Raw genomic sequence first — 26,515 nt, forward strand, 5'->3', positions numbered from 1 at the left:
AGGGAAAAGCACAAAATTTTGCCTCCTACCTGTTTTATTAACTTTGGTAGATTAGAGATGCAAAATACTTTTGGAAAGTGGAGTTTAGGGAATGGTCCCTTCCAAAAACAATGAATAATGTCAATATGAGACTTTTTAAACCACTTTTGTGATATTTTTAAATAATTGTCTAAACCTAGAATCTAGATCCTGCTGCCTTTTCTTACTAATAAATTCTGAAGCGAGGGAAATATTACAACATGTTGTTTTTTAACCTACCAAAATATTATAAAATGAAGTCTCATTCTCTCAAAATCTTCTGTCAGCTCTACCTTAAAATTATTTGATTTTTAGCCAATAGATCAGTTGCCCGCTGTGGAGTTCAAAAAAATCTTTAGCTTTCAAGAGCGAGCATATTATTTTCTTTATTTTATTATCTCGAAGATTCGCCTCAATTTAATGAAAAGTTTATTTCGTACATTTGTGAGAGAAGTCAGCTTCTCTGAGTGACAGCACATACTTGAATCCCATTCAGAAATATTACAGACATTTTTCTCCCTTAAGAATGATACATCAACTATGCGAGCCAACATGATTTTGATTCTAAAACCCCCAGAAACTGAAAACGTCGAATCCGAACTAATATTTTTTCCTTGTCAACTATACGTGTTGAAAATTAGAATGATTTAAGACAGTTATTCTGGCCAAAAATTCCCAGAAAACCATCGCTTTTTGCCAGTTCAAAAAATTTATCAACTAACGGTAGTTTACATATGCAATAGCAAATTAATTTTGGTGAAAGACATCTCTCGCTCTCTGAACTAATTGAATTATATCTGTTATAGTTTATCTCGATTATCAACTTACCTTATATCTAGGAAGGATTTTCCAGCAATGATTTAGCAACCAGCACGTAGTGACAATCTCGACGTACCCTTACCGAAGGAATGTCTCTCCTTCAACAAGTTGGTATTTATATACTGGATGCTGAATGTAGATAGCTCCAATTTCTCCTGACAATGAGTATTATTTATTCTTCCAGTGGGCGGTGTCTAAAGGAGTGATGAGGAAAACGATACCAAGCGGAAGAACACTTCAATTAACCACTAGGAAAGGTGAAACTGAAAATGAGACAAACCAATTGTACATTTTTATTTTTATTTTTTTCCACTACCCCTTTTTTAAATAACTAAATAACATTTTTTACACAAAGTCAATGCCAAGCATTTTTCCTATAGATATCAGAAAAATTGTTCCAGTAGGAAAGGCAACATGGTGCTGCGACTTTTAATAATACTTTAAGTATACTACATTTTATTAAATGGCTAAAGTTTTAATTATTTCTCTCTTTCCCACTTCACACTTGAGTTCTTTAAGGCATCGCTTGGTCTCAAATCATTTTTGTACAATTCGGTGCAAATTTAATCCTACACAAAACTATGCTAACACATGAATTATCTAATATGGTAGATCAAATCGATTGGGCCACAACCAAAACGCTTCCCTCCAGTCCAGGGTCAGAAAGTCGTTCAACATGCAAACCGGCCAATAAATGCCTCTTGGTGCGGAATGAAGTGTCGAGCAGTCAAAATGAGTCATATTTAAAATATTTGAGCAAGCATTTTCAGTCAGGTATTACAATATGCTTAGCTTAAATGTTACAAGCACCATTTCCAGGCCTTGTTGGTATTTTTTGGTAATATTCAACATCGCAGTAAATTAAAAAATAAGTTCAGCAACGTCATTGCACTTCTTCACCTGTGTCTGCAGGCGGCAGCAGGGAATAAGTCATCAACCTTGAGCCCCATCCAACAAGGGCAGGCGGAGAAGCATAAGGCATATTCATTTTAATTTTTTTAGGAATTTACATGTGTTCAGTCTCTCAAATGATACATTTGAGCCTTGAGGAACTAAATTCAAAATTCTGGAAGACATGGAATGAACTTGTCATAGCCCTTGTAAACAGCATGCACCTGGTTTCAGTTCCTAGCATGCTATTTTCGCACACTGCAGTACTTCTTCGCATTGAAGGGATGCACTCAGTGTCTGCCTTGAGCGGGCAGTTGCAGGGGGTTTGGACAGATCTGTCGCTTACTTGGCGCTCACTTTTAAGCACCAGCCTGAGTTTTATATCAAGTGTTCAAACAGAATGTGCTGCGCCAGGTTAAACTCATTGACGAAAGCCTCTGTGCAGATATCACAAGTGCGAATGTCTTTTTCTGACATGCGATCCAGATGACACTTGGCGACATGCTTAGGAGTATTGATGCACTTGGACACGCACATGGGACAGTCGTTTGTACCACTCAGGCACGGCTTGAAGTGTTCAGGACTTTTGAACTGCTCGGCGGACTGGATACTCTTGCAACTCAAGCAGAAGATATTGAAGTGCTGCTAAACAGTCAAAAAAATACAAACGTTAGTCAAAATTAAAAATCTATTTTTTTTGCTTTTTATCCCTGTCTGAGGACCGGTAAGAATTTACAAAATGGAAAAAATTCTCTTCTTTAAGATGTTATATCGCTGAGGCAGCGGCTTTTGCCAGTATCTGCGCGTGGCAGCGAGCGGCAAAAGCCTGGCAACGAAAATGCCAGGGCGGTAAATACCAGTATCTGCATTTCGTTGCCAAACACGATTTCGCGCGAAATCGTTTTTGTTCGGGATGACCGACGTCCTGACAAAATTTTACATCATTACAAACATAGGAAGCCATCTTTTGGGTGAATAGAATATCCAGAACAATAATACAGCCAACTAGTAACTCATGCCCAGGCGCGCATGATGTTACTTTTGCAACTCTAAATCTCGGGTTCTAAACATCAGAATAGCGAAAATTAACCACCGTTGGACTCGTCTCGATCTCCCCTGACCAGCTAAAGGGTTTAGGGGTGCTTACCCTCCACCCCTAAGTTGCTATACGTCAACCCCCTTAAAAAAAGAAAAACATTTTAAAGCTCTCGGATTTTGTATTTAATGTGCTTTTTTTAAATATTTGGTCTGTTTCGGTTTGAAAGAAGGGATGGGGTGTTAGTTTAGAAGGAGTTTTAGACAATTTGAAATTTATTTTTAAGGCCAGAGGATGCATGCTAAAAATTTTATTATCGAAATAGTAGCAATATGGGGATGAAGGGGGATGGGGGTAAGCACCCTTAAACCCTTTAGCTGGTCAGGGGAGGTCAAGACAAGTCTAACGGTGGGTAGTTTTTAAGATTCTGATGGTTAGAGCCCGAGATTTGGAGATGCAAAGAAAACAAAAAGTCGAAAAATGTCATATGACTGTGTATTAGGTTGACCCCGAAATTTAATAAATAAAATGAATGAAATAATAAATATCCATAAAAATATATTAAACTTTCCATAAAAATTGAATAGCATGTCTGTAAAACATTATTATCACGTGGAAACCAAGTGGCAACGATAAATGCCCCCGACATTGCCTTGTTCGAGCAAGTGAATCCTGCAGATAAGGCATATTGATGATCGGTAAAGCATATGAAAATAACCGGATGATAGTGCAGATACAAAATATCGACAAATTTTCATTCTATCTGTTGCTGTGTTGTGGTAAACCGGTTTTTTGATGCTCCTGAAAAAATTGGAAACACGCAGATACTGGTATTTACCGCCCTGGCATTTTCGTTGCCAGGCTTTTGCCGCTCGCTGCCACGCGCAGATACTGGCAAAAGCCGCTGCCTCAGCGATATATAACAAAATAAAATAAATATAGATGGAATGAAAATTTTTCCAAGGTTGTACGGTTTGTGTATTGAAATAATACTAACAACCTATTTTAAATCGAGATAGAACATAGCCAAAAGTTTGGTTTCTTGTCACTCACACTTGCCCGTTTCATTTAATAAAAATTCCTGGCCATACCATCTTGAAAAAATTAATCTCCTTTCGTCCAGAGATTTTATTTAACATCAAAAAGTACTTCATTCAATTCACAAGATATTTCTTTACCATTCGCACTGGAGGTGGGGAGTGTTTCTCCACAATGTGTTCCCTCAGCGTCTTCTTGCGTTTGATCTTAAAGTCGCATTGAGAGCACCTGGAAAAAGACAAGTGAAGTTATACCTCAAGATTTTGAAGTAAACAGTGATTCAATTGTGATCTGAACGTTTTTTCAATGAAGGGGTAATTTTGAAAATTCTGAGCCAAGTTTCCACACTTTACACTTTCATTTCTTTTGTCTTTAATGCTTACAATCATTTGGTCATAATTGAAATTGATATTTATGATTATGGCAAAGTATTTCAAGCCGAGTTTGTCCAGATTTGTAATGCAATTTTTTCCAACAATGTTTAGAATTCCATGAAATTAGAAAGTTCCGCAATTTTGCCAGGTCTTACTGTAAAATTTTACTTAATTTAAAAATAAATAATCTATTAAAAATTAACATAGAACAAAGTTTAATAAGGTATTGGTTACAGCTACAAAAATTTAGTATCCAAGTCAACCAATTGTACTTCTTCTATGGTTAAGTCACTAAGAATTTCACAAAGCAAAAATGGCCCATCATTTGATTTGTCTTGTCAAATGAGTCTATTTACAGAAAAAAATTCATCATTGGGCAAAATTATTTGACTTTTAAAATAATTTCAAGTATTTCCTAAAAAACTGTCCAGTTTGCAACTAAAAAAGAAAAAACATCTAGATATAAAATTTAAGTCAGGTGATCCATGAAATAAGTCAATACTTGTGAGGCAAAAAATTGCTTAAGAGTGGAAAAAACCCAGAGTTCCATAGATTAATTAAACTAAGCCTGCTGGTAGCAGATAACAGCTCTAGTCTCATTAGTTCTTTTCGGAAAGGGAAAGGAGGTATAAGTAGAGATCTGAGCCGCCTACATTTTGATCCGTGGCTGGCTTTCCGGCTCCGAGCCGTCAAAACAGAAGTAGGTGGTTGGCTGGCAAAATTTCATCGACTCGGCTGGCGCCTGGCTTGCAGCCGGCTTAAATGCTTTTTAAGACTTCACTACTCAAAAGTCAAAACTTAGGAGTAACACAGTTTTATCTGTAGGCATCGCAAAAACCCGCGTTTTTACGGGAAAAAGTGCATTGCAAAAAAATGTTTTTTTCGTTTTTCTGCAATTTCGCATTTTTTTCTGAAACACGCATTTTTAAGATCAAAAAGAGATAGGAAGGATGACAAAAAAAGTGATTTTTTAAAAATTATTTTTAAAAATCATTAAAAATAAAGCCACTGGTTTTACGAAATGACTAAAAATTTTAACACTGATCATCGTAATTTTACCGAGTTTCTGAATTTTTAACGCGAAATTTGACCTTTAAAGACAATTGACTCAGTAGGTATGAACTAATAAGAAAAAAATCCGTGAAACAGAGAACGGCGAGACATTTTTCACTCAATTGGGGCACGTGAAATGAAAAAAATGATTATGATGCAAATTATAGGTAGCTGGAAGGCTGGCGCAGCGCAGCTGGCTGAACCGATAAAAAGTGTCCGCAGCTGGCGGCTCAAGAAAAGGACTGGCTTAGTCGGCTGGCTCAGATGTCTAGGTATAAGGTATCATGGGATTGCTGTAGTGCTCAACTAAATCAATGAAATCAATATTCAAGAAAATCTTACTCAAGTTGACGCAGCATTTTGCGTGCTTTCTTGGGGCGCATAGAGGAGCTTTGCTTAACTCTTCTCTTTCTGGAAGTGATCGATAGAGGAGGCATCTCCAGGGTAGTAGGCGTCTCCACGGTAGTGGGCGTCCCCAGGGTAGCAGGCGTCTCCACGGTAGTGGGCGTCCCAAGGGTAGCAGGCGTCTCCAAGGTAGGAAGCGTCCCCAGGGTAGCAGGCGTCCCCAGGGTAGCAGGAGTCCCCAGGGTAGCAGGCGACCCCAGGGTTACAGGCGTCTCCACGGTAGTGGGTGTCCCCAGGGTAGCAGGCGTCTCCACGGTAGGAAGCGTCTCCAAGATAGGAAGCGTCCCCAGGGTATCAGGCGTCCCCAGGGTAGCAGGCGTCTCCACGGTAGTGGACGTCTCCACGGTAGTGGGTGTCCCCAGGGTAGCAGGCGTCTCCACGATAGGAAGCGTCTCCAAGATAGGAAGCGTCCCCAGGGTAGCAGGCGTCTCCACGGTAGTGGACGTCTCCACGGTAGTGTGCGTCCCCAGGGTAGCAGGCGTCTCCACGGTAGTGGACGTCTCCACGGTAGTGTGCGTCCCCAGGGTAGCAGGCGTCTCCACGGTAGGAAGCGTCTCCAAGGTAGGACGCGTCCCCAGGGTAGCAGGCGTCTCCACGGTAGTGGGCGTCCCCAGGGTAGTAGGCGTCTCCACGGTAGTGGGCGTCCCCAGGGTAGGAGGCGTCTCCAGGGTTGGAGGCGTCTCCAGGGTAGTAGGCGTCCCCACGGTAGCAGGCGTCTCCACGGTAGCAGGCGTTTCCATAGTAGGAAGCGTCCCCAGGGTAGAAGGCGTCTCCACGGTAGTGGGCGTCCCCAGGGTAGCAGTCGTCTCCACAGTAGGAAGCGTCCCCAGGGTAGCAGGCGTCTCCAAGGTAGGAAGCGTCCCCAGGGTAGCAGGCGTCCCCAGGGTAGCAGGTGTCTCCACGGTAGGAAGCGTCCCCACGGTAGGAGGCGTCCTCATAGTAGTAGGCGTCCTCAGGGTAGCTTTCTTTGGGCGCACAGGGGAGCTTTGCTTTACTCTTCTCTTTCTGGAGGTGATCGATGGAGGAGGCATCTCCAGGGTAGTAGGCGTCCCCAGGGTAGGAGGCGTCCTCAGGGTAGGAGGCGTCTTCAGTGTAGGCAATGGTGTTTTAGACTTGTTTTTAGAGCCTCGTGGCCTTCCTCTGCCTCTCTTCACAGGAGGTGATTCATCCTCTTTGCAGCCATTGATCCTCTCTCTAGAGCCTCGCGGCATTCCTCTGCCTCTCTTCACAGGAGGTGATTCATCCTCTTGGCAGCCATTCATCTTCTCTTTAGAGCCTCGCGGCCTTCCTCTGCCTCTCTTCACAGGAGGTGATTCATCCTCTTGGCAGCCAACCTTCTGCAGCCCCCGCTTCAGGGCGGTGACAGCAGCTTCTGCGCGTGCATCGCGCAAGAGTATGACGCTGGCCTTTAGAGTGAGCTTGTTGGGCACGAAGCTCAACATTTGCGGCATCTTGTGGTCGCGGGCAAAGTGTTCCCCTAAGTCCAACGGTGTGAGCAGCATGATACCGCAGATGAGGCAGTCATACAGCTTTTCGCCGTGCTTGGACCTACGGTGGGTGCACAGCGACTGCATCGAGTTGGTTTGGAACGAGTTGCACGAATTGCAACTGTACATAGACCCATCATCCGACTGGTTAATGGGCCATTTAGTGTGCATGGCAACAAAGTGCGCCATCGCATGCATCATGGACTTCAGTTTCGTGTTGCACATCGGACAGTTGAAGCACTCCCTAGTCAGAGTCGAACCAAACGTGCCGTGAATGTGCCCTTCCGTGGTGCGCACGTGATGCCTCAGTTTCGCTTTGGTGAAGAACGCCTCTCTGCAGTGGTAGCAGATTAATACTGAACGACTTGTCTTCTCTAAATCGCTTAGCTCAGCAAAAACTTCCACGATTTCCCGGGCTTTCGGACGGGCGATCGTGTATACTCTTTTGTGCTTCCACTTCATGTGATGAGCAAACGTTTTAGTGCCCCTAAAAAAGGAAAAAGATTGGTTTCTTTACTTCTGTCTTGCCAGGTTTTTTATTTATTTTTGGTGAGGCTGGAATATAATATTATGAGGTTTGTCTACTTCTTTTGAGATATCCCACTCCCAAATATTGAGGAATTATTTTGCAATTTTAGTGTTTCATAAGTTCTTTTTGTATAAGGCCCAGAGAAGCATAAGAATTTGCATGTGGCCAAAAAATGCATTTAACCAAGAACATGTCATTTGCAAATTGGAATTATTGTACTTTATTTGCGTATTTAAAGCGTAATAAATAGATTCAATTTTGTTTTTGAAGTCCTGTTAAAGGACCAACACAACTAACGCAAGCTTGCTAAGGCAACTTTCATGAGGGAGGATTGAGTTGGCACAAAACAAGATTTTTTGTCTTTTTGTGGACCTTAATTATTATGAATTTAGTTTTCCCCACAATTACACCAGAAAATTCAAAATAAGGGGCACGGAAGTCTAAAAAAGAAATATCTTAGAGAAATCAGCTGAATGCAAAATCTCTCTTGCTTATGCTTACCAGAAAGAGCATTGGTCGCACTGGTATATTGTAGAGCAGCTCTCAGCCATGGATATGGCATGATAGTCTGACGCATGCTCTTCTAGACTTAGCAAGTCTTTAAAGACGACATTGCAGACTGGGCAGTGGTACACACGCTTGCTGTGTTGTCTGCGAAGGTGCTCACAAAGCAAGCTAGTAGTGGGGAAGTTGTTTACCAGACAGCCTATTGGACATTTCTTCCCAGTCCGACGCTCTTCCACCGCGCTGTGCATCCTGACAAGATGCGTCAAGAAGTGAGAATAGGAAAAACTACTCTCACACAGATTACACATGACCATAGTGTGATTCAGAGGACTGTACATCCTGTCTTCAAGGATGTGAGACTGGATGTGTTTACGAAGGTACAGTTTTTCACCAAATAGCTCTTTGCAGAAGTCACAAACAAATTCTTGGCGTTCAATTTTGAGCCCACACGGATGCACTATGTCCCTTACTGACTTGTGAAGCTCAATTTTTGCTTCACAAGGAAATCTTTTAATTTTTTTAACTGTCACACATTGCCCACATTTCCATTTTATTTTAATTTCTGTGGCACTGGATGAACTGTCAGTATCTGAGGATGTGTTGACCTCATCAGATGGTCTTGCTTCAGGGGAAGCTTTGGCAATGTAGGAAGAGGCATTATCAGGGATTGGTTCAATCTGAGTGTTATTGTTCAAACAGCGTTGTTGTCTCTTGGCCAAGTTACTGGTGCTTGTCAGGTACTCGTTATCCTCAGGGGTGGACGAGTTCTCAGGGACTTGTTCAATTATAGGAGTCGATTCAAGTTTGGCACTGGAGGAAGTTTTCATGGGAGCATTAACTTCCGAAGCTGATTCCAACTCCTGTGAGGCTTCATTCTTGGAGCATGTGTGCGTAATGACTCCAGGGCTCTCAGTCCGCCGACAAAGCTCACAATAGAGGAAAGGCCGCGTTTCCCGAACGACCGGCTCCTTGGGTGTGGGCATACACTGAAATCAAAAAAGAATTGTTAGGTACAATTTCTCTTAGTCAAAAGAAAATCTAACTTACCCCCTCTAGCGGCTCCAGCTTAACAGAACTTTGTGGAAACCATTGCAAATAAGGTTTTATTGTGTCTTTGGTGGCATCACCCAACTTGGCCTTCTTGATCACACTTAGACATTTTACTTTGTCTAATTTGTCCTCAGGTCTCTTAGCAAACCTCTGGTAAACAAGAAAAGATTATATTTATGAGGGGGAAAGAAATCATAACAATAATTATTGTTTTTATCAGCAACAAGGTAAATAGAGGAACAAAATTTTCAACAAGTAGTAGGAAGTGCATACCAAACATGTACTTAAGACCTTAAGAGTTAAATAAAGAATAAGGTCTTACATTTAAAACAGCCGGAATATATCCCCCAGGCATGTCAGGGAACTGGAAACAAGAAAGGAGTTAATTTATTTGTTGCTTGATGATAAAGTTGATTTAAAAAACTGATTGACTGATTTTATTTTTCCCTCTGTTATACAAAAAATGTTTTGTTAGGTTATTTGTTGTGTTCTGGATGTGGGGATGTATGGGGCATAATTGCTCTGCTGATCCGGAGTAAAATTACTTTGAACCAATAAGTTAGATCATATAAATTGTTTCATTTCAGCTGAAATTGAATTATGAGTGGATCGAGTACTGCAATTTGTAAGCAGATACATCATTATATAATTAGTATGCGCATGTGCACAAAATTGGAAAATATATATGGCAATACACGGTTTTAACCAGTGGTGAAAAAACTCATGGAAAAGTCCAACCCAGTGTAAGATTGGGTAAAGGAGACACACAGACCAGAGTGTTGATAAAAATCTCACCTCTATGACTGCAGGCTCTTCAATGATGTCTCCAACTGAGATTTCGGCTGATTCAGTCTGGATCTGTATTAGAGAAAGGAGTTGATTATTTTGTTTCACACTCGTTAAAAAGTATAAAAATTAATCTAATGAAATTTTGCTATGTTCCCTATAAATGTTATTCAATGTTATAAAATTACATCACTATAAATGTTTAGATTTGAATGTTTATTTGACATTTGTGGTGATGTAAAGCAACATGAAATTAACATATTACAAAGTGGATTGAGTTGCTTATAAAAAATTTACAAACGTGATAAACAATATCAAATTGTTAACCCTTTGCATTTTTACTGAGACGGGTTTTCAATTAAAATTTACTGTAGCTTTCTTAGTGGATAGATATATGTGTACTTTATGCAATTTTCTAAATAGTCTCAAAAAAAATTCCCTGGGAACATTCCCTGTAACATGCAAAATTTTAGTCTCTGAACTTTCATGAAATTAGAAGAAAAAGACCGATCAAAATTTTATATCTAGCATCATTTTTGAGTTATTAAGATTATTACCCTTTAATGCCCCTTTATTAGTCCTACACAACAAAAATTTCATTACCTGGATCCCTTCGACCAATATTTGCAAATGCAGGTACTGAGGACTGGTCCAGGGTTCAATTTGTTGTCTCATAGCATCAGACTGCTGAAAAATAAAGTAACAATAAGTGTTTATATTTTCGACTGTCTTTATCATTTTTTTAGTATATTTTAACCTCTAGCCTCTGGCCAGCACATTCCGTGGGCTGCAAGCCCACCGGTGCGAATAACACGGCTGAGCGGAAACCGTGGGGACTGAGTGGCCACAGAGGAGCTTGAGCCAAAATGCAGCTCTTTTTTGCCGGCCCGCACCGAGGTATTTGAATGAAACGCTTGATATTTTTTGCCTAAAGCCATCGGAAAGGTGCGGAAATCAGCAAGTGGCGCACCTCCCAGCCCGTTGAGCTATTAGAGCACTTTTCAAGACTCCAAATTGAACACCTTTTGCCACCTCTGACATTAGGCAGTCAATAGGAGATTTCAGAAATGCTCAAATATCTCCTATTATTGCTTTAACACTTCTTGCGTTAGCGACAATACAAGCTAACAGGCTTGTGCGTCTGATTGAAAGATTTCATCAACACTTTTAAAATTGGCAAAAATCATGAATATCTGTCTGAATCATACAACCGCTTAGAATGCAATAATTGAGTTAGCTGAGATACAATTAAACTAAGGCACTCACCAACTCAGGGGCCAGGACAATCAAATCATGGTGATCATTGATATTAAGAACAACAGGAATATGTTCCTGCTGTTCCTGAACGCTGTCTCCGTTGGCGTCCACCTGTAGGAAAGAATTATTGAAGTTAGTTGGCATGACCATCAGGTATTTATAATAAGGAAACGTTACCTCCTCTAGAGCTATGATCTGAGCTCCTTCCACATAATCAGCGGACTAAAAAAAAATATTAGTCAATTTTCACGACAAATTATGAAACTTACAAGTGAGCCCGAATCATCTGTCCTGTATGCACAATTGTCAGAAGGTAAACCTGAAAGAAATATTCGCATTGAAATCACAAGTAAACGTTTTTTTAATAAATCTGTTCTATTAAAAAGATTGGTCAGATTGGTACAAAAATACTGCTAAATTAATAAGAAAATGATATTTATTTCTTGAACCTCTGCAAACCTTTCCAAATAAGTAATATTTTGCTTCAAACATTAGACTTTCATAAAATGAGAAGAATGAAAACTTTCTATTACGCCAATATCATAGGTGAGCCATAGAGCCAAACCTTAAAGTAAATTTTTTAGCATTTTAGTGGATATATTTAGTTTGCAGTGCCTTGACGAGACCAATAAATCGATTTAATTATTTTAACAGCTAGTGGGGTTGTTTAAAACAATAGTATATTTATATTAAGTGTGTGGCCCATTACTTTGTTTTATGTCGAGGTTTGCAAAAACAAAACTTACAATTGTGGCAAGCGACATATGCCTCCGTGGTATCATAGGAGTTTACGTTTAAAAACACCTCAGGAATCATGAATGGCGCATTTAAGTCTGGAGGCCTCGGCGATGCAGATATGGGCGGCTTGTTGTGAACCATCATTTTGTAAGTGTGGATAACTGCAACAAAAAGAAAACCAAACTTATGTTTCATACCAATATACCAATTTCCCCAATTTCATAGATTCGTGGTATTTCATGCCAAGCTGTATTTTTGTTTTCAGTAAGAAAAAATCATCTCAACGCAAACAAAAATAAAAGATATATTATTATAAGCATGAAATAATTATGTATATGATTGTTTATTTTTTTTAATTTGAGCCAAAAAAAGCCGCCAAGACCAACTTTGACAGCTTCTTCTTCGTAATCGTGTGAAATATGAATCAAGTTTTTATTTTAAAGGCCTACAATAAAACTCTGGGAGTCTGAAATCCCAACGTTTCAGTTTTTTGTGAAGCCTCATCAAATAAATGTTATTCAAATTGATCAAAATAAGCTCTATGTATATCTTGTGATGATAAGTTCAAACACCAGATTTCAAGACCGCTTGTTAAAGGCCCACTTTGCCGAAAATTTGGAGCACACGAATCGATTCTTGAGGATCGAATTAAGTAAATTTAATATTTTTTCCGACCAAATTATCCAGCGTGACGTGCGTAGTACACGCGGAACTTTTTTGCCGCCAAATAATATGTACCTTTTGTGCGCGAACTACGCATGCGTCAGATCTGGTGGGGCGGCCGGCCAGCGGACGCACATTTTTATTTTCTCTCGCCGCTCTCTCGACCGACGCGACACCAACGGTTGGTTCGGGAAGCTCCTAGCGGGAACGGGTTCGGGCCATAAGAGTGACACCCCCCTGGTCTGCGAGCGGCGAGAGAAAATAAAAATGTGTGTCGGCTGGCCGGCCAGCCGCCCCACCAGATCTGACGCATGCGTAGTTCGCGCACAAAAGGTACATATTATTTGGCGGCAAACACGTTCCGCGTGTACTACGCACGTCACACTGGATAATTTGGTCGGAAAAAATATAAAATTTACCTAATTCGATCCTCAAGAATCGATTCGTGTGCTCCAAATTATCGGCAAAGTGGGCCTTTAACAAGCGGTCTTGAAATCTGGTGTTTGAACTTATCATCACAAGATATACATAGAGCTTATTTTGATCAATTTGAATAACATTTATTACTGTGTATGATAAATTAGGATAAAATTAGGTTGGTCTTTATTGTCTGAATTTACAGTACATAATAACAAGAATTAAAGTAGAATGATACTGGACAACAATTGAAAATTATTTGAATTGTTGGATGCCATAAACAAATGATTGATAAACAATTTGTTCAACAATTTGCAATAGTAAAAAAGGACCTCCATACAATAAAAATTCAATTTTTGCCAATTTTCTCCAAAATTTACAGTGCTTGGCATATTCCGATTCCTCTCGTCGAGATCTGTTCAACAGTGTATGCCACTTATTGGGGAAACTCTTGGTTTTGAAATTAAATCGGATTTCAAGTAAAGAGACAGCCATTACCATTTGAAAAGCACGGTAACTTTCCAGCTAATTTTCTCAAAAAATTACAGTGCTTCCGAGTGCTTCTTAGGTCAATTTAGGATTTAATTGGAAATATGAATTATCAGTCAATTAGAATAATTGATTTAAGTCAATTCGGAAAGATCTAAGTCACGATCAAGAGTTCTGATGAAGGGATGTTGCAAAACGAATTTTGAATAATAGTTTACTCGAGAAAGTCGAGAATGATGGCTGTGACGTCACTCGCTCTCCCATTATATCCGCTCCTTTCTTATTAGCCTTACTGTAGCGTTGTCCAGCCTCAGGTAAAGACTCCCCATCGCGGGCTTCTCGCATGGGGACGCTAAGCAACACTACCCTCCCTCCCTTAGCCTACTTTATATTGTTTGCTCACGTACAGAACAGTCAGGATACATCCCTCTCCCCCTGTCATTCTCTCTCATGCAAGCTCCCTTTTGTGGGCATAAGCACAAAAGACACAAAAGGCACAAAGGATACATTCTTGGGTCCATCGTCCCTGAGAACTTTTGATAGATTGGAAAAAAAATCCGCCATGTTGCGGAAGGTTTCAAATGCAATACTCAAACTTAACCGTCAAACTGATGATGCCCTGATTATTTCCACGCAATGGATTACGATGAAAATTTGAATGATTTAAGACACTGGACAAAAATTACCGCAAAACAATCGCTTTTGCCCGCTCAATAAATTTAGAACATATGTATTAACGGTCATTTACTTACAATCAAAAATTGCAAATCGTACTATTCCGGGAAAAAGTGCAACTTTCAACAATTAAACGCGAAATTTCTTGTTGCAAGAAAAGGGCAACAATCGATTCGAAAACGAAAATTTGGGTATATGTATGTGTCGAAAGATGCGCAAGAAAATGGCGGCGATGCAACGTGATCTTCGTTATTTATGGAAAAAAATTCAACCCCTTATTTATTTTCTTTTCTAAAAAAACAAAAAAAAAACACCCCGGAAAACTGCTCATCCTCGAGAAAATTTTGATTTTGGAGCCTTAATAATCCAGAGGTTGTAATTTGGAAATATATACACGTTTCAATGAGTATCTAGATACATGTTGATCAGAATAAAGATCGGGGAAAATATTACAATTTTTGTCAATTCTGTGGGTCAATCAGCCATCGGCCACTGAAGCGAAAAACCAAAAAATATTGCATCATTCTAGTTTAGGGATTACATAGATACGGTGTTAGTGGAAAGAGATAAAAGAAGAATGAAATCAATACCATGTACGCAATAATTATCTCCAAAACCTGTATTATCTAGACCCTGAAAAGCCATGTGCTTGATAATGAATGTACTGTGTGTTTACAAACAAAAGTATGTAGAGAATTTAGCCGAAACGAAGCCCGTTTAAACAGTTTATCTCGATTATCGACTTACCTCGAAGGAGGAAATTTCTAGAAATTACAGGACAACTACCACGTGGTGACTCGCCCCTAGTGAAGCCTTTGAAGGGTAGTTCAGTAATGTCCGAATTGGCTTCCTGAGTGAGAATTTGTTTTGTTTAGCGGGAGGTTATGTTCACGGGTGTGGTACATTGCGCTCAGCTTATTGTTAGAGCTTCCCGAACCAACTGTAGGTGTCACGGGAGTCGTTTTGAGAGCTCTTTTGGCACTCGTGGCGATGTTTTGTGCACATAACTTACTGACGCCCACAAAACTAAGCCACACAAGAGCTCTCAAAACGACTGACGGGACACCTACAGTTGAATCGGGAAGCTCTTAGCTGGGACGAGTTCGGGCCATAAGATTGAACCTTCTGCTCGCAGGCAACATGCAGTTCTTATTTCAAGGAGCTTTTTTTTGCTATGAACCATTTTGGATGAACCATTTTGGAGAGACGAGAGGACAGAGGAGGAAAATAGAGTCGGAAAACTTGGTATAACATTAAATCTATATTGAATATTGCGCAGCCACTCATCTTCTGAATTTTTGAAATTACGAGTGTTATTATTACAGGAGACAACGGGTAGCCAATAATTGATAGTACGAGATAGAGAAAATTAATAAGTACTGATTAGTACTTCATTCGTCGCATGATGTGACGCAACTCCTTTCCTTTTAATGCACTCATTGCTTGGTTTGCGTGTTGCGAAGTAGATACACGTGTATGGCAGAAGAGAAGCCGGGGAATCCACAATCAGGGCCATCTTTAATAGCAGGCTGAGCCTTCCGTTTTCGAAATAAAATTGAAAAATTGTCAATTACAAGAGTTAAATCGAGTGGTCAATTTTTAATTTCATTTTAGAGTCGAAAAATTAAAATTAATAATAATATTGTTTTTCTTTTAATGAAACCGTGCAGTGGCGTTTTTACTGATATTAAAAATCCCTATTTTTGGTCATCCGACGTGTTTTGCAATGCAGTAGGTTTTTTCCCGAAATAATGTGGGTTTTTTTCCGAATTGTTGGCACAGCTTGTTCAGTATTAACTTTACTTTGTTGGAATCTAAATATTGGCAATTATTGCCATTGAATTCCAACAGGTGTTTTTGAATTTCTCTCAACAAGTGGCCAACAGAAGTTCATTACGATGGGCTTTCAAAATTTACTGTGTAAATTAATTTTCTCCAGTTTATCATCCTGGTCTGATCCACACAGCCATTCGCCAATCATTTTAAAATATAATTCAGATAACCCTTGCTTCTGATCATACTCATTGCTTCTATTATCAAATCTTGGCATGAATTTTAAACAGATATCAAATAGTTAATTATTGTCATAACTATTAGGTATGCAGATGATATAATCCTTACTTAAAATTTTTTATTTTCAAGCACATAGTGCGAGTATTAAGAAGGACAGTCGTTTTAAAGAATGTTTTTATTGATTAGACAGACTCCTGAACTGGAGGCTCGTATCCCTCGGGTCGGTCAGCCTTGGAACCTGGCTCTGAACTCTCTCCCTTGGCGTCACCATGCATCTCAAGCAGCTTGCTCAGGTCGAACCTGGGCTTCTTCAACACTTTGACCTAGACAGAAAGGATTGTTTTCGTTGGCAAAATGGTTTTGAATTAGACGTGAACATATTTACCTTTCTAATATAAACGTCATGCAGAGGGTAAATTCCCTGGCACGCCTTTTCGATGTCCTTGGCCATCGAGTCGGGAAGCAACTTGTTGACAACTTCCTTCAGGTCAGAAGAAACCACATTCGACGTAATCAGCTCAACCATCTTCTTACGTATGGCGCGCACCTGTGAATTATCAATAAAATTTTATCCTTTGTTTATTTACAACAAATCGGCACATTGTTAAGAACAGATTAACATAGGAAAATATGGCCATATTTTAACAATAAATTAAATTTTTTGATTAAAGAAAAAAATTATGCAGATCTGTAAACTCAACGAATTAACTAATTTTCTTAGATTTTTAAGGTTTGTTCATTATACACTAACGGTGTACAACTAGACAATTAACTAAAAAAGATATTTAGACCTGACGGGTATCATACTTTATTGAGAAGTCATGGAAATCTCTAGATAAAATTCGTCAATATATTATGTTACAGCCAGATAATTAAAAATGAAACAGACTGATTTAGTAGTCTGTGCTTGATGAATTTTTATTATTTTGAATCAGGGCAGAATATAGGTACAGCTTTTTTTGCAGATCTGGTTTATTTTGGCTAGTTGCTCCCAAGTTTTTGCAAACAAATTTTAAGTTATTTCTTTTTGCCTTTTATAACTCACTTGACAACTTTTATGATTCCCAATTTAGACTAAATGTGTGTAAGATAAAGATTTCAAGCGGAAAAAAATTCTTTAAAATACTAAACGCTACGAACCCCAGATTTACAGTTACCATTTATTTTAATAGGTTTTAGTGGTTGTGGTAAAACTTGTTAAAGCCATAAAAACAACATTGCACAGCAAATATTCTGGTAAACTCCCCAGAAGATTGCCAGCCCTGTTTTAAAAAATGCATCTTTTACTATGCACTGAGAACAAATAATTGACGGTCAGTAATTTTGAAAATTGCAGGACCCTTCTGAAGAAATTTAATGCGGAATAAACAGCTGGTTATGCACCGAGGAAACCATAATTTTAATGCCTTCACTCATCATTAGTGTTTAATAATAATTTACAATAATTAGTCCGCCATCTGACTATATATACACAGGTTAATGTGGATCTATATTGGAAATGATCTGAGCTGAAATTTCTTTTGGACTTCAGGGCTAAAGCAAATTATTAATCACCTGAGTGTGCTGAGCATAGCAGGTCTTCCTCTGAGACATTTGGTCCTTCTGAGTGAACCCGATGCAGAAAACCCTAAGAAGATAGCCGTCGGTGGTCTTGACGTCAACGTTGGCCTCAATGAGGGTCTGAAAGAAATTAATTTAATAACTAAAACCTTACTTAAGCGTATTATAAGGAAAATAAATGTTTTCTCTGCTCAGTTCTTGGTGGTAGTAATTTTTCAGCATTCTACTTCAGATAGCAAATACTCTGTTACATCATTGCAGAGAAAACAAATAAATTATTACAAATCCAATCATTACCTGCCACTTCTTGACCATGCTCCTCAGCCTGTCCGTGGTGAGGTCCATGCCGTTGAAGTTGCACAGGACATTGCGGCCCTGAACGTCTTCAGCGATCAGCTTGAACTTCCTGAAAGACCTTTCGGCATCCTTGTCGTCCTGCAGGTCAGCAAGCGAGACCTCAAAAACGCGGCCCTTCAGACCTTCGGACGCGATTTTCGTGCCCTGCGTTCTGTTGACCAGCGTCTTGCCAATCTGACGCTTGGTGAAGGTCGACGGAGCCTTCACATCATACCAGTCCTTCCTTGTGAACGGATCCACACTACCGGCCAAACAAAAACAAAATCAGACACATGTTGGTGCATGCACACCATTGCTGGCAAGATTATGCACTGCTAAGTGCGTAAATATGGAAAATATCGCCATTATGCGAATATCGCATGATTTAAGGGTGAAGTTGTGACTAATTAAGGTTAGAGGCCGGTTTTCTCCTAAAATCGGGGCAAACATGGGAACACCACGTCAATGTGAGGCATGCAGTAGCGGGTTCACCGGTTTGCCATCCGTCTATTTTCTAACCATCTCACCCGGCAGCTAATGAATAATCATCGAATATTGTGCTAAGGATGTTGCAGAACGAATTTTGAATAATAGTTTACTCACATCTTCTTCTTAACACCCTTCTTTCCTCCTTTCGACAGTCCCTTATTTTTACCAACCGCCATGGTGGAGATACAAACACTACAGGAGAGAATCAGAACAAGAGAATGACGGCTGTGACGTCACTCACATGTCACGTGATATAACCAATATGGTGGAAACTCGGACTGTGGTTAGCTGCATTGGTTATGTTCAAACGCTAATACCGCGAAATTCGTGGGACTCTCCCCACTTCCTGCTTGCATTGCGGATCCAACTTTTCATGCGAGGTTCTTGGAAGAAGTCGATGATTGAAAAAAATTGAGAGAACTTTATTCGAGGCACATAGATTTATTCAGGTCTGTTTGATCGTCATTTTTGCTAGTTAATTGTTTATTATTTAAAAGAAAAATTGAAGGAAATCCACTACTCTGAAGGTATAAATTATTTGAACTGAAAGAGACATCAATGGGTTGTTCTGTAAGAAAGGTGTTTATTTTCGTTTTGTTCGATTTAATTGCCATACAACATAATTCCAGTTCTTCGATACATCTGCGTACATTACTGTAATAAATTGCGAGTCATTATAAAAATAAATGCAAAAATTTACAAGCCGCATTGAGCACTCACAAAACATCATAATATGCGACTGCACGAATGCATCATCTCTCAGATCGAATGGGGGGAAAAAGGCACTTTGGACACGTGCTGAGTCTTACTTGCGAAGTTCCTTAACTTACTAATTGCAAAATAGAGTCCTCTCGAGTCAGTTCTAGAATTTGCGAAACTGGGGATCGAATAAATAGTGCGAAAGAGCCACTGTGTGCTCGAGGCAGGCCTAGCACCGCGTGAAATGAATTAATTTTTCAGTCTGAAATGCCAAATGGTGGTCAGTAGGAGGTGCCTCTGGACTCTGTGACGTTGCTGGCGGCCGTTTCAATCTTCTTGGCCAACTCGCCAACGACCTCACGGTACACATGCGGATCGATGTTCCTGCCGAGCATGTAGAGCACCCACCAGTCTCCGATTTCGGTCTTGCGGCTGACAGCCTGCGCCACATCCTTGGAGATGAGGCCGCGGTGGCGCAACACCAACAGATTAGGCCGGATCGACGGCAGCAGCAGGATGAGCACACGGTACACCAGCAGGCCGAACAGCATCACAGCCAGTATCATGTACCAGAACCAGATGAAGATGTATGTTTTCTCGTTCACAATGTTCAGCGGCAGCACGCACAGCGAGTCGTGCTTCTGGATCGATCCGGACGCACCATACTTGTGGAAGATGCACTTGGTCATCCGCGGGAACACATATACCATCGGGTCCACTCGCGCCTCCTAAAATAAGAGACAAAAAAAACGTTAATTAAAAATATTTATAACGTCCATCCTTTTAGGGAACAAGCAGAGCTTGGCAAAGTGTGAGACAATGAACAAGTGGACTTTCCAGTATTTTCTTTTCGGTAATTTTAAGAAAAGAAACGCCCTTTTCAAACATTGTGTTTATGATTGTTTTTCCCAAACAGTATTCACAGAGAATCACATTGTTTTATTTTTGTCTTGCTTGACGCTTAGTTTAAATAGCTTACAAGAAACACCTAAAATTGTTCTTTGGTGTCAATTTACCAAAAAAAGTAATATTTCTGACAATAGTGACAACAGCTCACTACACACCAAGCTGCATGTAATATTTCTGACAATAGTTCTGAGACTTGAGACAAGTGTTGTTATTTATGAAATAAATAAAATAAAATTAAATATATAATAACACTTGTCTCAAGAACTATTGTCAGAAATATTACTTGCAGCTTACTTGGTGTGTAGTGAGCTGTTTAATTTTCCATATTTCTACAAAAAGGGCCTACTCTACTAGTGTGGCAACTGGTAGCAGCCCTAATTCATGAGCTTCCTGTCCCATCTGGGGGCTGAGGGTAACTCGAATGGTACAGAAATTAGGGCTGCAACCAGTGGCTTAACTAGACAGCAAGTCATTTCCTTAGAAATATGGAAAAATAAACAGCTCACTACACAACGAGGAAGCTTAATTTATTTTAATACTTCTGACAACTATGACAACCTAGTGTGCTTCTACCTTCATAGGCATCTATCAACTTTTAACTATTGATTATTTCTATGCACTGCAAGTCAGGGGTGAGAAAATGTCGCTGCGCTGCATTTAGAAAATTTCACCACACCGCATGTCACTATTCATTGGGTGTCAAAGGGGAGTTTTCGCACCACACAGCAGTGACATGTGGCGGGGTGAGATTTTCTCACTGCAGCGCAGTGACATTTTCTCACCCCTGACTTGCAGTGTATTTAAGATGCAATTTTTTTAACTGAGGAATGCAATATTTAACAATTTGCTCCACAGTTAACTTAAATAAAAAATTATAGCCTTTACTGATTGATTTAAGCTAACAAACATAATGAATACATTTCCCAGGGTTTCATGAATATTTCGAATATTTTAATTATTTGTAAAGTCCATCGTGAAAGAAAAAATAACTTCAATGCCTCTTATTACAAAAAACATCTTTGAACTTTTAGATTTGCACATTTTTTTCAACGTGCTAAGAGTTCGAGCATAAACATAAAATCCAGAAAATTCACAACATCTGCAAAAACATGATTTCTTGCAAAAAAAGTGGAAAAATTGGAGGAACAAATCTGCAAACCTTGAAAATAGTTTCAAACATCCCCAAGATTTCAACGTTTTTAGAAATTAAGATTTTTTTTAAATTTAACACAATGAATCTATAGCCTCTTGTCTGTTGCAATATTTATGAGATAATGTTAATTTAAAAAAAAATTATTCAGAATTATTTTCCAAGACAAAATATGAAACAACAAGGCATGCTAGCCAGTTCAGTTTTTAAAGCGTTATCTCAAACCGCCTCTGAGCTACTAGCAAATTACAAAGTAAAGCCTAAAATCGAGGGACTTTTCTAGAAATTAAAAAAACAACAATCGATTTGTCTTATCAAGCGGTTTGATACTGTGGCAAAATAATTTACCTGATTTTCTTCAGAGAAATTGAGTACTTTGAGTCCATAGCTCATGAACTCGCCGTCGAAGAAGGTGTTCATCGCGTACATCTGGATGATGATGTTGATGAAGCAGAGAAACTCGCAAATCCAGTAGTGGAACACATACATGTTGTGGCGCTGCAAAACGAAAATTCAATATTTGGATTCAGCCTTGTGAAAACAAGACTCTTACCTTTGAACGATACTGACAATTAATGGCACAAGCGAAAACAAATAAGCATTAGTGACAGACAGTGCAAAATAAAGCAAATGATAGAGCTCTAGTGCCAGATAAGCCCTCAAACACAGAAAGCTCTTCCACCAAATTTTAAAAAGCACAATGAATTAATGCCTAAACCAGCTTAATGCAGTTAATTTAATTAATTTAAACCTTTATGTGTCTCAGTAGGTAGTCGACGAGGACTTTCTTCTTTTTATTTTTGTCATCCTCGGAGCGCATGCCGATGTTGAGACCCATCACCAGGGTCCTCATCAGGTTGTTCTCCCAGGCATCCCACAGCCATTTGGGTGTGTAGCACATCATCGCCTGAAAGCAAATATAGGATGTAGATTGTGCGAAATTTAAGATAACCTAAATGGAAAATTCCTTGCACACAGAGGAACGTTAACATTTGTCTTATTTAAAGAATCATTTTTAAAAAATTACCCAATGCTCTACTTTATGGAATGCATAACGCATTATCTTAGGCGATCTTTTAACCTTTCGTCTTTTTGGGTCCAACAGCGGAATGTGTGGCTTGATCCCAAAAATAATTTAATATTTTTATTAATGCACATCAGGGCGTTTTCTTAGCGTCCTGATGGCTTCCAAAGGACCGAATTACACAAATTCTAAATTCTGAGCTCCTGACTCAGCCTTGCCAGCGGAGTGCAGATCTTGTAAAATTGAACCAATACAGAGAAAAGCAGGCGTTGGCAAAAAGACGGAATAAGCGAATTGAATGATTTTGATTGCTTGAGGGCTACCATGACGCCAGGGTTTGATTTATTAACCCGTTCTGATGGTCTTATCTGACCTCAGGGTGCCCCCCATCATGTCGGGCAAGTCTAAATTAACCGATTTCAATTTTCTATCTATACCGGAACTAAAAAAACTTTTCCCAACCTATAACCCTACGTATCTCTATCTGAAACTAAAAAAAAATTTTCCAGGCATGTTACACTTAGGGAAAAGTTGTATCTTAGCTTCATAAAAAAATAAGTTTAAAATTCCAAAATATGTGGCTTAAATTTTAAAGTTGTAATATGATGCTTGGATGAGCATCTTTTGCCAAAAGTTTAATGTTTCATCTTCTTTCACATTTTGTGAACTCTGAGAGGCCCGTTTCTCCAGATTTGTTCAGAAAAACTATATTACATTTTTCCAGCAAACTTAGTTTTTTAAACACTTTCATACCACCTTAATAACGTATAAAATCATGATGGAGCTTTAAAAATAAAATTTAAAAATCAAAATCTCTCGAGGAAATACCTAAGGTAAGCATTTTGTAGTTATGACCGTTTCTCAAGATCAGACGTAAACATTGTGTTCATTTTGTGATAAAAAATCATTTAGGATGAGCCACTCAAACAATATTTCATTCATTCAGATCGAATCAGTCGCTTTCTTCACTCACCTGGAAGAAAAGCACGAAGCAAACCCACTGATAGTAGGTGTAGTACTTCTTGGCGTTTTCGTCGCTGAAGTCATTAGCGACACCAGGATGGGCCACATGGAGGCCGACCTCACGCTGGAAGGCGTCAGGCATGGTGAACGTGCTGGTGATCCAGCAATAGGTGTTGATGACGTGCGTGGGCAGACCGCTGACGATGCATTGGATGGGGTTGCCGACGAATTGGTTCGCCGTGATGATCAGGGAGCATGTCAACAGCAGCACTGTCGTGAAAAGGTTGTGCAGCCTGAAGATGGCATTGTCCACCGTGATCTCCTGCCACTTCAGGTAGTCCTTCAAACCACCCAATAACTTATACATCTTGCCGGCTTCTCACCAACAACGATAACAGCAATCTCGATCTACAGTCTGGAAAATAAATTAATTTCTTGAATTAGGATTCGTAGGTCACGAGGGAAGAAATTAGGGGTTTTCTCATTTAAAGGCACGATTCATGAGTAGTGTTTCTCTCTTTGGCACAGAAAATTAAGAAACATTTTCAGAAGCAGCTTTTTTATATTTTCCCCTTGCAAAAGTTGACCAGAGCTGGAGGTGGGACTTTAACAAACAGAAATGTGATCGCACAACACGTCTGTCATATATGGCTTCCACTTTATAATTTATAAAAGCAACTGTGATTTGCCTAGAGTATTTCAAAAACTCTTTAAATTGTGATACAAACACACCAACTTTATTTGAAGCCACCAATATGAAATTGTGAACTAAATTTTTCATTAATTATTGTCTGTTGTAAACTTACGGGTTTCTTAAATTATTCATCGGTATAGATAAAATATCAATATCCAAATTGCAAAAAAAAAATTGGGCAGTGCCTTCTGCAAAAAGGCACGGCCGACAAGGCCCGACCTAAAAAACAAAAATTAAAATCTAACTCCTTCCTCAATTGCTTCCTTCGATATTGCTACCATCCTGGAAAACTGATTAAAGGATAAACTTGACCAGACGAATGAAAATGAATTAACTCAATGTACACCTGCTTCCAAATAAAGTTCAAACCCAAACAAAGAGGAACAACTACTAACAAACATCAGTCAACGACCCATGTGATGCAATCACGACCGAATATCATGGGACAGAAGACAGTACACGATGTGCTAGGTTTGAGCCTGGCCCAGTGATTTTATTGGCCTTGGGAGCGCCATAGACCAATATTGAGTGGCAGGAGAGCACCGGGAAAAGCCTGATAGGCCAGTCCGGCATTGTTTAAGGAAGTGATTTCACTGAGTAGAATTTTAGTTATCTAAATCAGAGGGAGAACTTCCAAACCGCACAAAACGTACTGTTGGCTATCAGGAGGTAGCACCATTAAACGCTTGAATTGAATGGACCAGGACGGCACCAAAAATAAAGATTTTAATGGCTGACGCCAATGTTGGGGTGGAGCGGCTGATTAATTTTAATATTCAGCCTGAGGGGCAATTTTTCTCCTACACCTTAATTTTAGCATTTTGGGCTGGCTCATCTTGGCCACAATCAAAATTTTTCAGATGGCTGAAAAAATAACTTCTCGCACAATTTGAGCGTTTTTCACTCACTCAGTACTGCTGCTAGTTTCCTACTTCAAGAGAGTTCAACGGTTTCAAAACAAAGAGCTGATCTAGCATAACAACTCGTCTTATCTGCTCATTTCCCTCGGCAGCAGATGCAAATCGCGAAAACCACGACCGGGAAAGAGTCGTTCACAATCTTTGTTCTACACGTGCTGCGGACAAATTCCGATTGGGCCCAGGTGTGGCCGTTCTCAGATTGACACCGTCGAATATATAGCTGCTGGGAAATAATATAACCGGTTCCAGCAGCGCCTTCCAGCACCCGACAAACGAATAAATATACTCGGGCAGAAATAATTAAATTTGCCGGTGTCGAGGGTCGTTTTGGCTTATCTGTTGGTGAGGATGAGGAGAAGACGCACAAGTGTGAGTAATGTTCTGCTTGGTGCGCGTCTCTTAACTGTAAACGCTGGTCAAGTGTGGTGTGCCTTTGCGATTTAAACTATATAAGCCGGCCGACCAAGCGTGAAGGCGTGGGACGAAGGCCGAAATATCGGACAGCCAAACAGATTGTAAAACACGAAGCCAGATTTGCCGGGGCGCACAACACGAAACAAGATACTCGTTCACCGTGATAAGCTCCTAATTTCGCACCAAGCTAATGGCCAATGATTGAAAGTTCAGATTGACAAGATTGAAATCTATAAATATAAACTGTGGAGAAATATATCAAAAAGAGGCATGTAATCTAAACAACAAAGAATTATAATATTTTATGAGGAAATTGTTTCAAAATCAAGTTATTGCGTACAAGTTAAATTAAGTTGAGGGTCATGTTGAAACAATTAAATGGTTGTTGCCCGCGGCGGAGGGTTTTCACTCTCGCCCCCGCAAATGATTCAAGAGGCGTTCCAGGTAGCAAAGGGGGTGGAAGAGGGAGCCCGGGCGCAGATTAGGGCAAAACGCCGCCAGGTGCCGGCATTCAAATCTCTCACGCGCGCTTTAGCCTAATTGGCTTGTCAGCGCAGATTGAATAATATCAGGAACGAATTTGCTTGACCTCTGACCCCGCTCACATGTTCTGCTGGAGCAGAAATAATACAGTGCGTTGCGTCACAGCAGCGGCAGCGGGACCAATCAAGAGTAATTCGGCTCCATTAATTCATCAACCACTGCTCTCTCACGCCAAAAGGATTATTAATTGACAGACGACACGCATATGATACATAATTCAGATAAAAATAATTGGTATGATTTGGAAGCGAATGCGCGTCGTACGTCTCGGAGGATTTTCGAGCCGAGCTCTCGAGGAAGCGAGATTCAGGCTCGGGGCAGCAGCGGCTCGAGAGGAAACGGGCCTGAGCCGGGGCCTGGGGACCTTGGGGCCGCTCGGAGGACCCACCGGCTCGGGGGCGGCACTCACCCTGTTAGCTCTGCCGACGGTTTGACGTTTCGGCTCACTAATCGGCCATATCCCTCGGCGGAAGGGCCGAATTCGAGGACGAAATATATCGCTGCGCCGTGCTTGCGAACGGCCGCTTCTGTTGTCTCCCGACGAATGCCCCTCTTGCTCCCTCCCCTAA

At 40.1% G+C, this 26,515-nt stretch overlaps 3 protein-coding genes and 1 non-coding gene across 6 annotated transcripts; all 4 read right to left on the bottom strand.

The window, feature by feature from the left end:
• Positions 1-1,120: 1,120 nt before the first annotated feature.
• LOC135948241 (uncharacterized) lies at positions 1,121-15,154 on the bottom strand. Of its 3 annotated transcripts, none has more exons than XM_065497424.1 (13): positions 14,980-15,154; positions 11,997-12,149; positions 11,520-11,569; positions 11,428-11,472; positions 11,260-11,361; positions 10,597-10,680; positions 10,003-10,065; positions 9,530-9,571; positions 9,205-9,357; positions 8,152-9,143; positions 5,572-7,608; positions 3,943-4,030; positions 1,121-2,370 (listed from the first exon to the last, which is right to left on the bottom strand). In XM_065497424.1, exons 2-13 carry the CDS (start codon positions 12,130-12,132, stop codon positions 2,107-2,109), a joined length of 4,056 nt encoding a protein of 1,351 aa, XP_065353496.1. In that variant the 5' UTR covers positions 12,133-12,149; positions 14,980-15,154; the 3' UTR covers positions 1,121-2,106. The 3 variants fall into 3 exon arrangements, with proteins under 3 accessions (XP_065353496.1, XP_065353495.1, XP_065353497.1); XM_065497423.1 differs by having other exon boundaries at positions 1,121-2,373; XM_065497425.1 differs by lacking the exons at positions 1,121-2,370; positions 3,943-4,030 and adding an exon at positions 4,048-5,522.
• A 1,250-nt stretch (positions 15,155-16,404) lies between these two features.
• On the bottom strand, positions 16,405-18,885 carry RpS3A (ribosomal protein S3A). Its single transcript, XM_065497253.1, has 5 exons — positions 18,745-18,885; positions 18,103-18,403; positions 17,800-17,925; positions 16,631-16,792; positions 16,405-16,568 (listed from the first exon to the last, which is right to left on the bottom strand). Exons 1-5 carry the CDS (start codon positions 18,804-18,806, stop codon positions 16,428-16,430), a joined length of 792 nt encoding a protein of 263 aa, XP_065353325.1. The 5' UTR covers positions 18,807-18,885; the 3' UTR covers positions 16,405-16,427.
• On the bottom strand, positions 17,993-18,066 carry LOC135934893 (small nucleolar RNA SNORD24). The gene has a single exon (XR_010574153.1). It is a non-coding gene; the product is annotated as a small nucleolar RNA SNORD24 (small nucleolar RNA).
• A 308-nt stretch (positions 18,886-19,193) lies between the features above and the next one.
• Positions 19,194-26,515, bottom strand: LOC135941123 (innexin inx1-like). The gene is made up of 5 exons (XM_065486414.1): positions 26,356-26,515; positions 23,386-23,790; positions 22,140-22,295; positions 21,737-21,886; positions 19,194-20,057 (listed from the first exon to the last, which is right to left on the bottom strand). The coding sequence occupies exons 2-5, from the start codon at positions 23,740-23,742 to the stop codon at positions 19,611-19,613; spliced, it is 1,110 nt and encodes a 369-aa protein (XP_065342486.1). The 5' UTR covers positions 23,743-23,790; positions 26,356-26,515; the 3' UTR covers positions 19,194-19,610.

This window comes from Cloeon dipterum, chromosome 1 (genome assembly GCF_949628265.1).
Source record: "Cloeon dipterum chromosome 1, ieCloDipt1.1, whole genome shotgun sequence".
Taxonomy (NCBI): domain Eukaryota; kingdom Metazoa; phylum Arthropoda; class Insecta; order Ephemeroptera; family Baetidae; genus Cloeon; species Cloeon dipterum.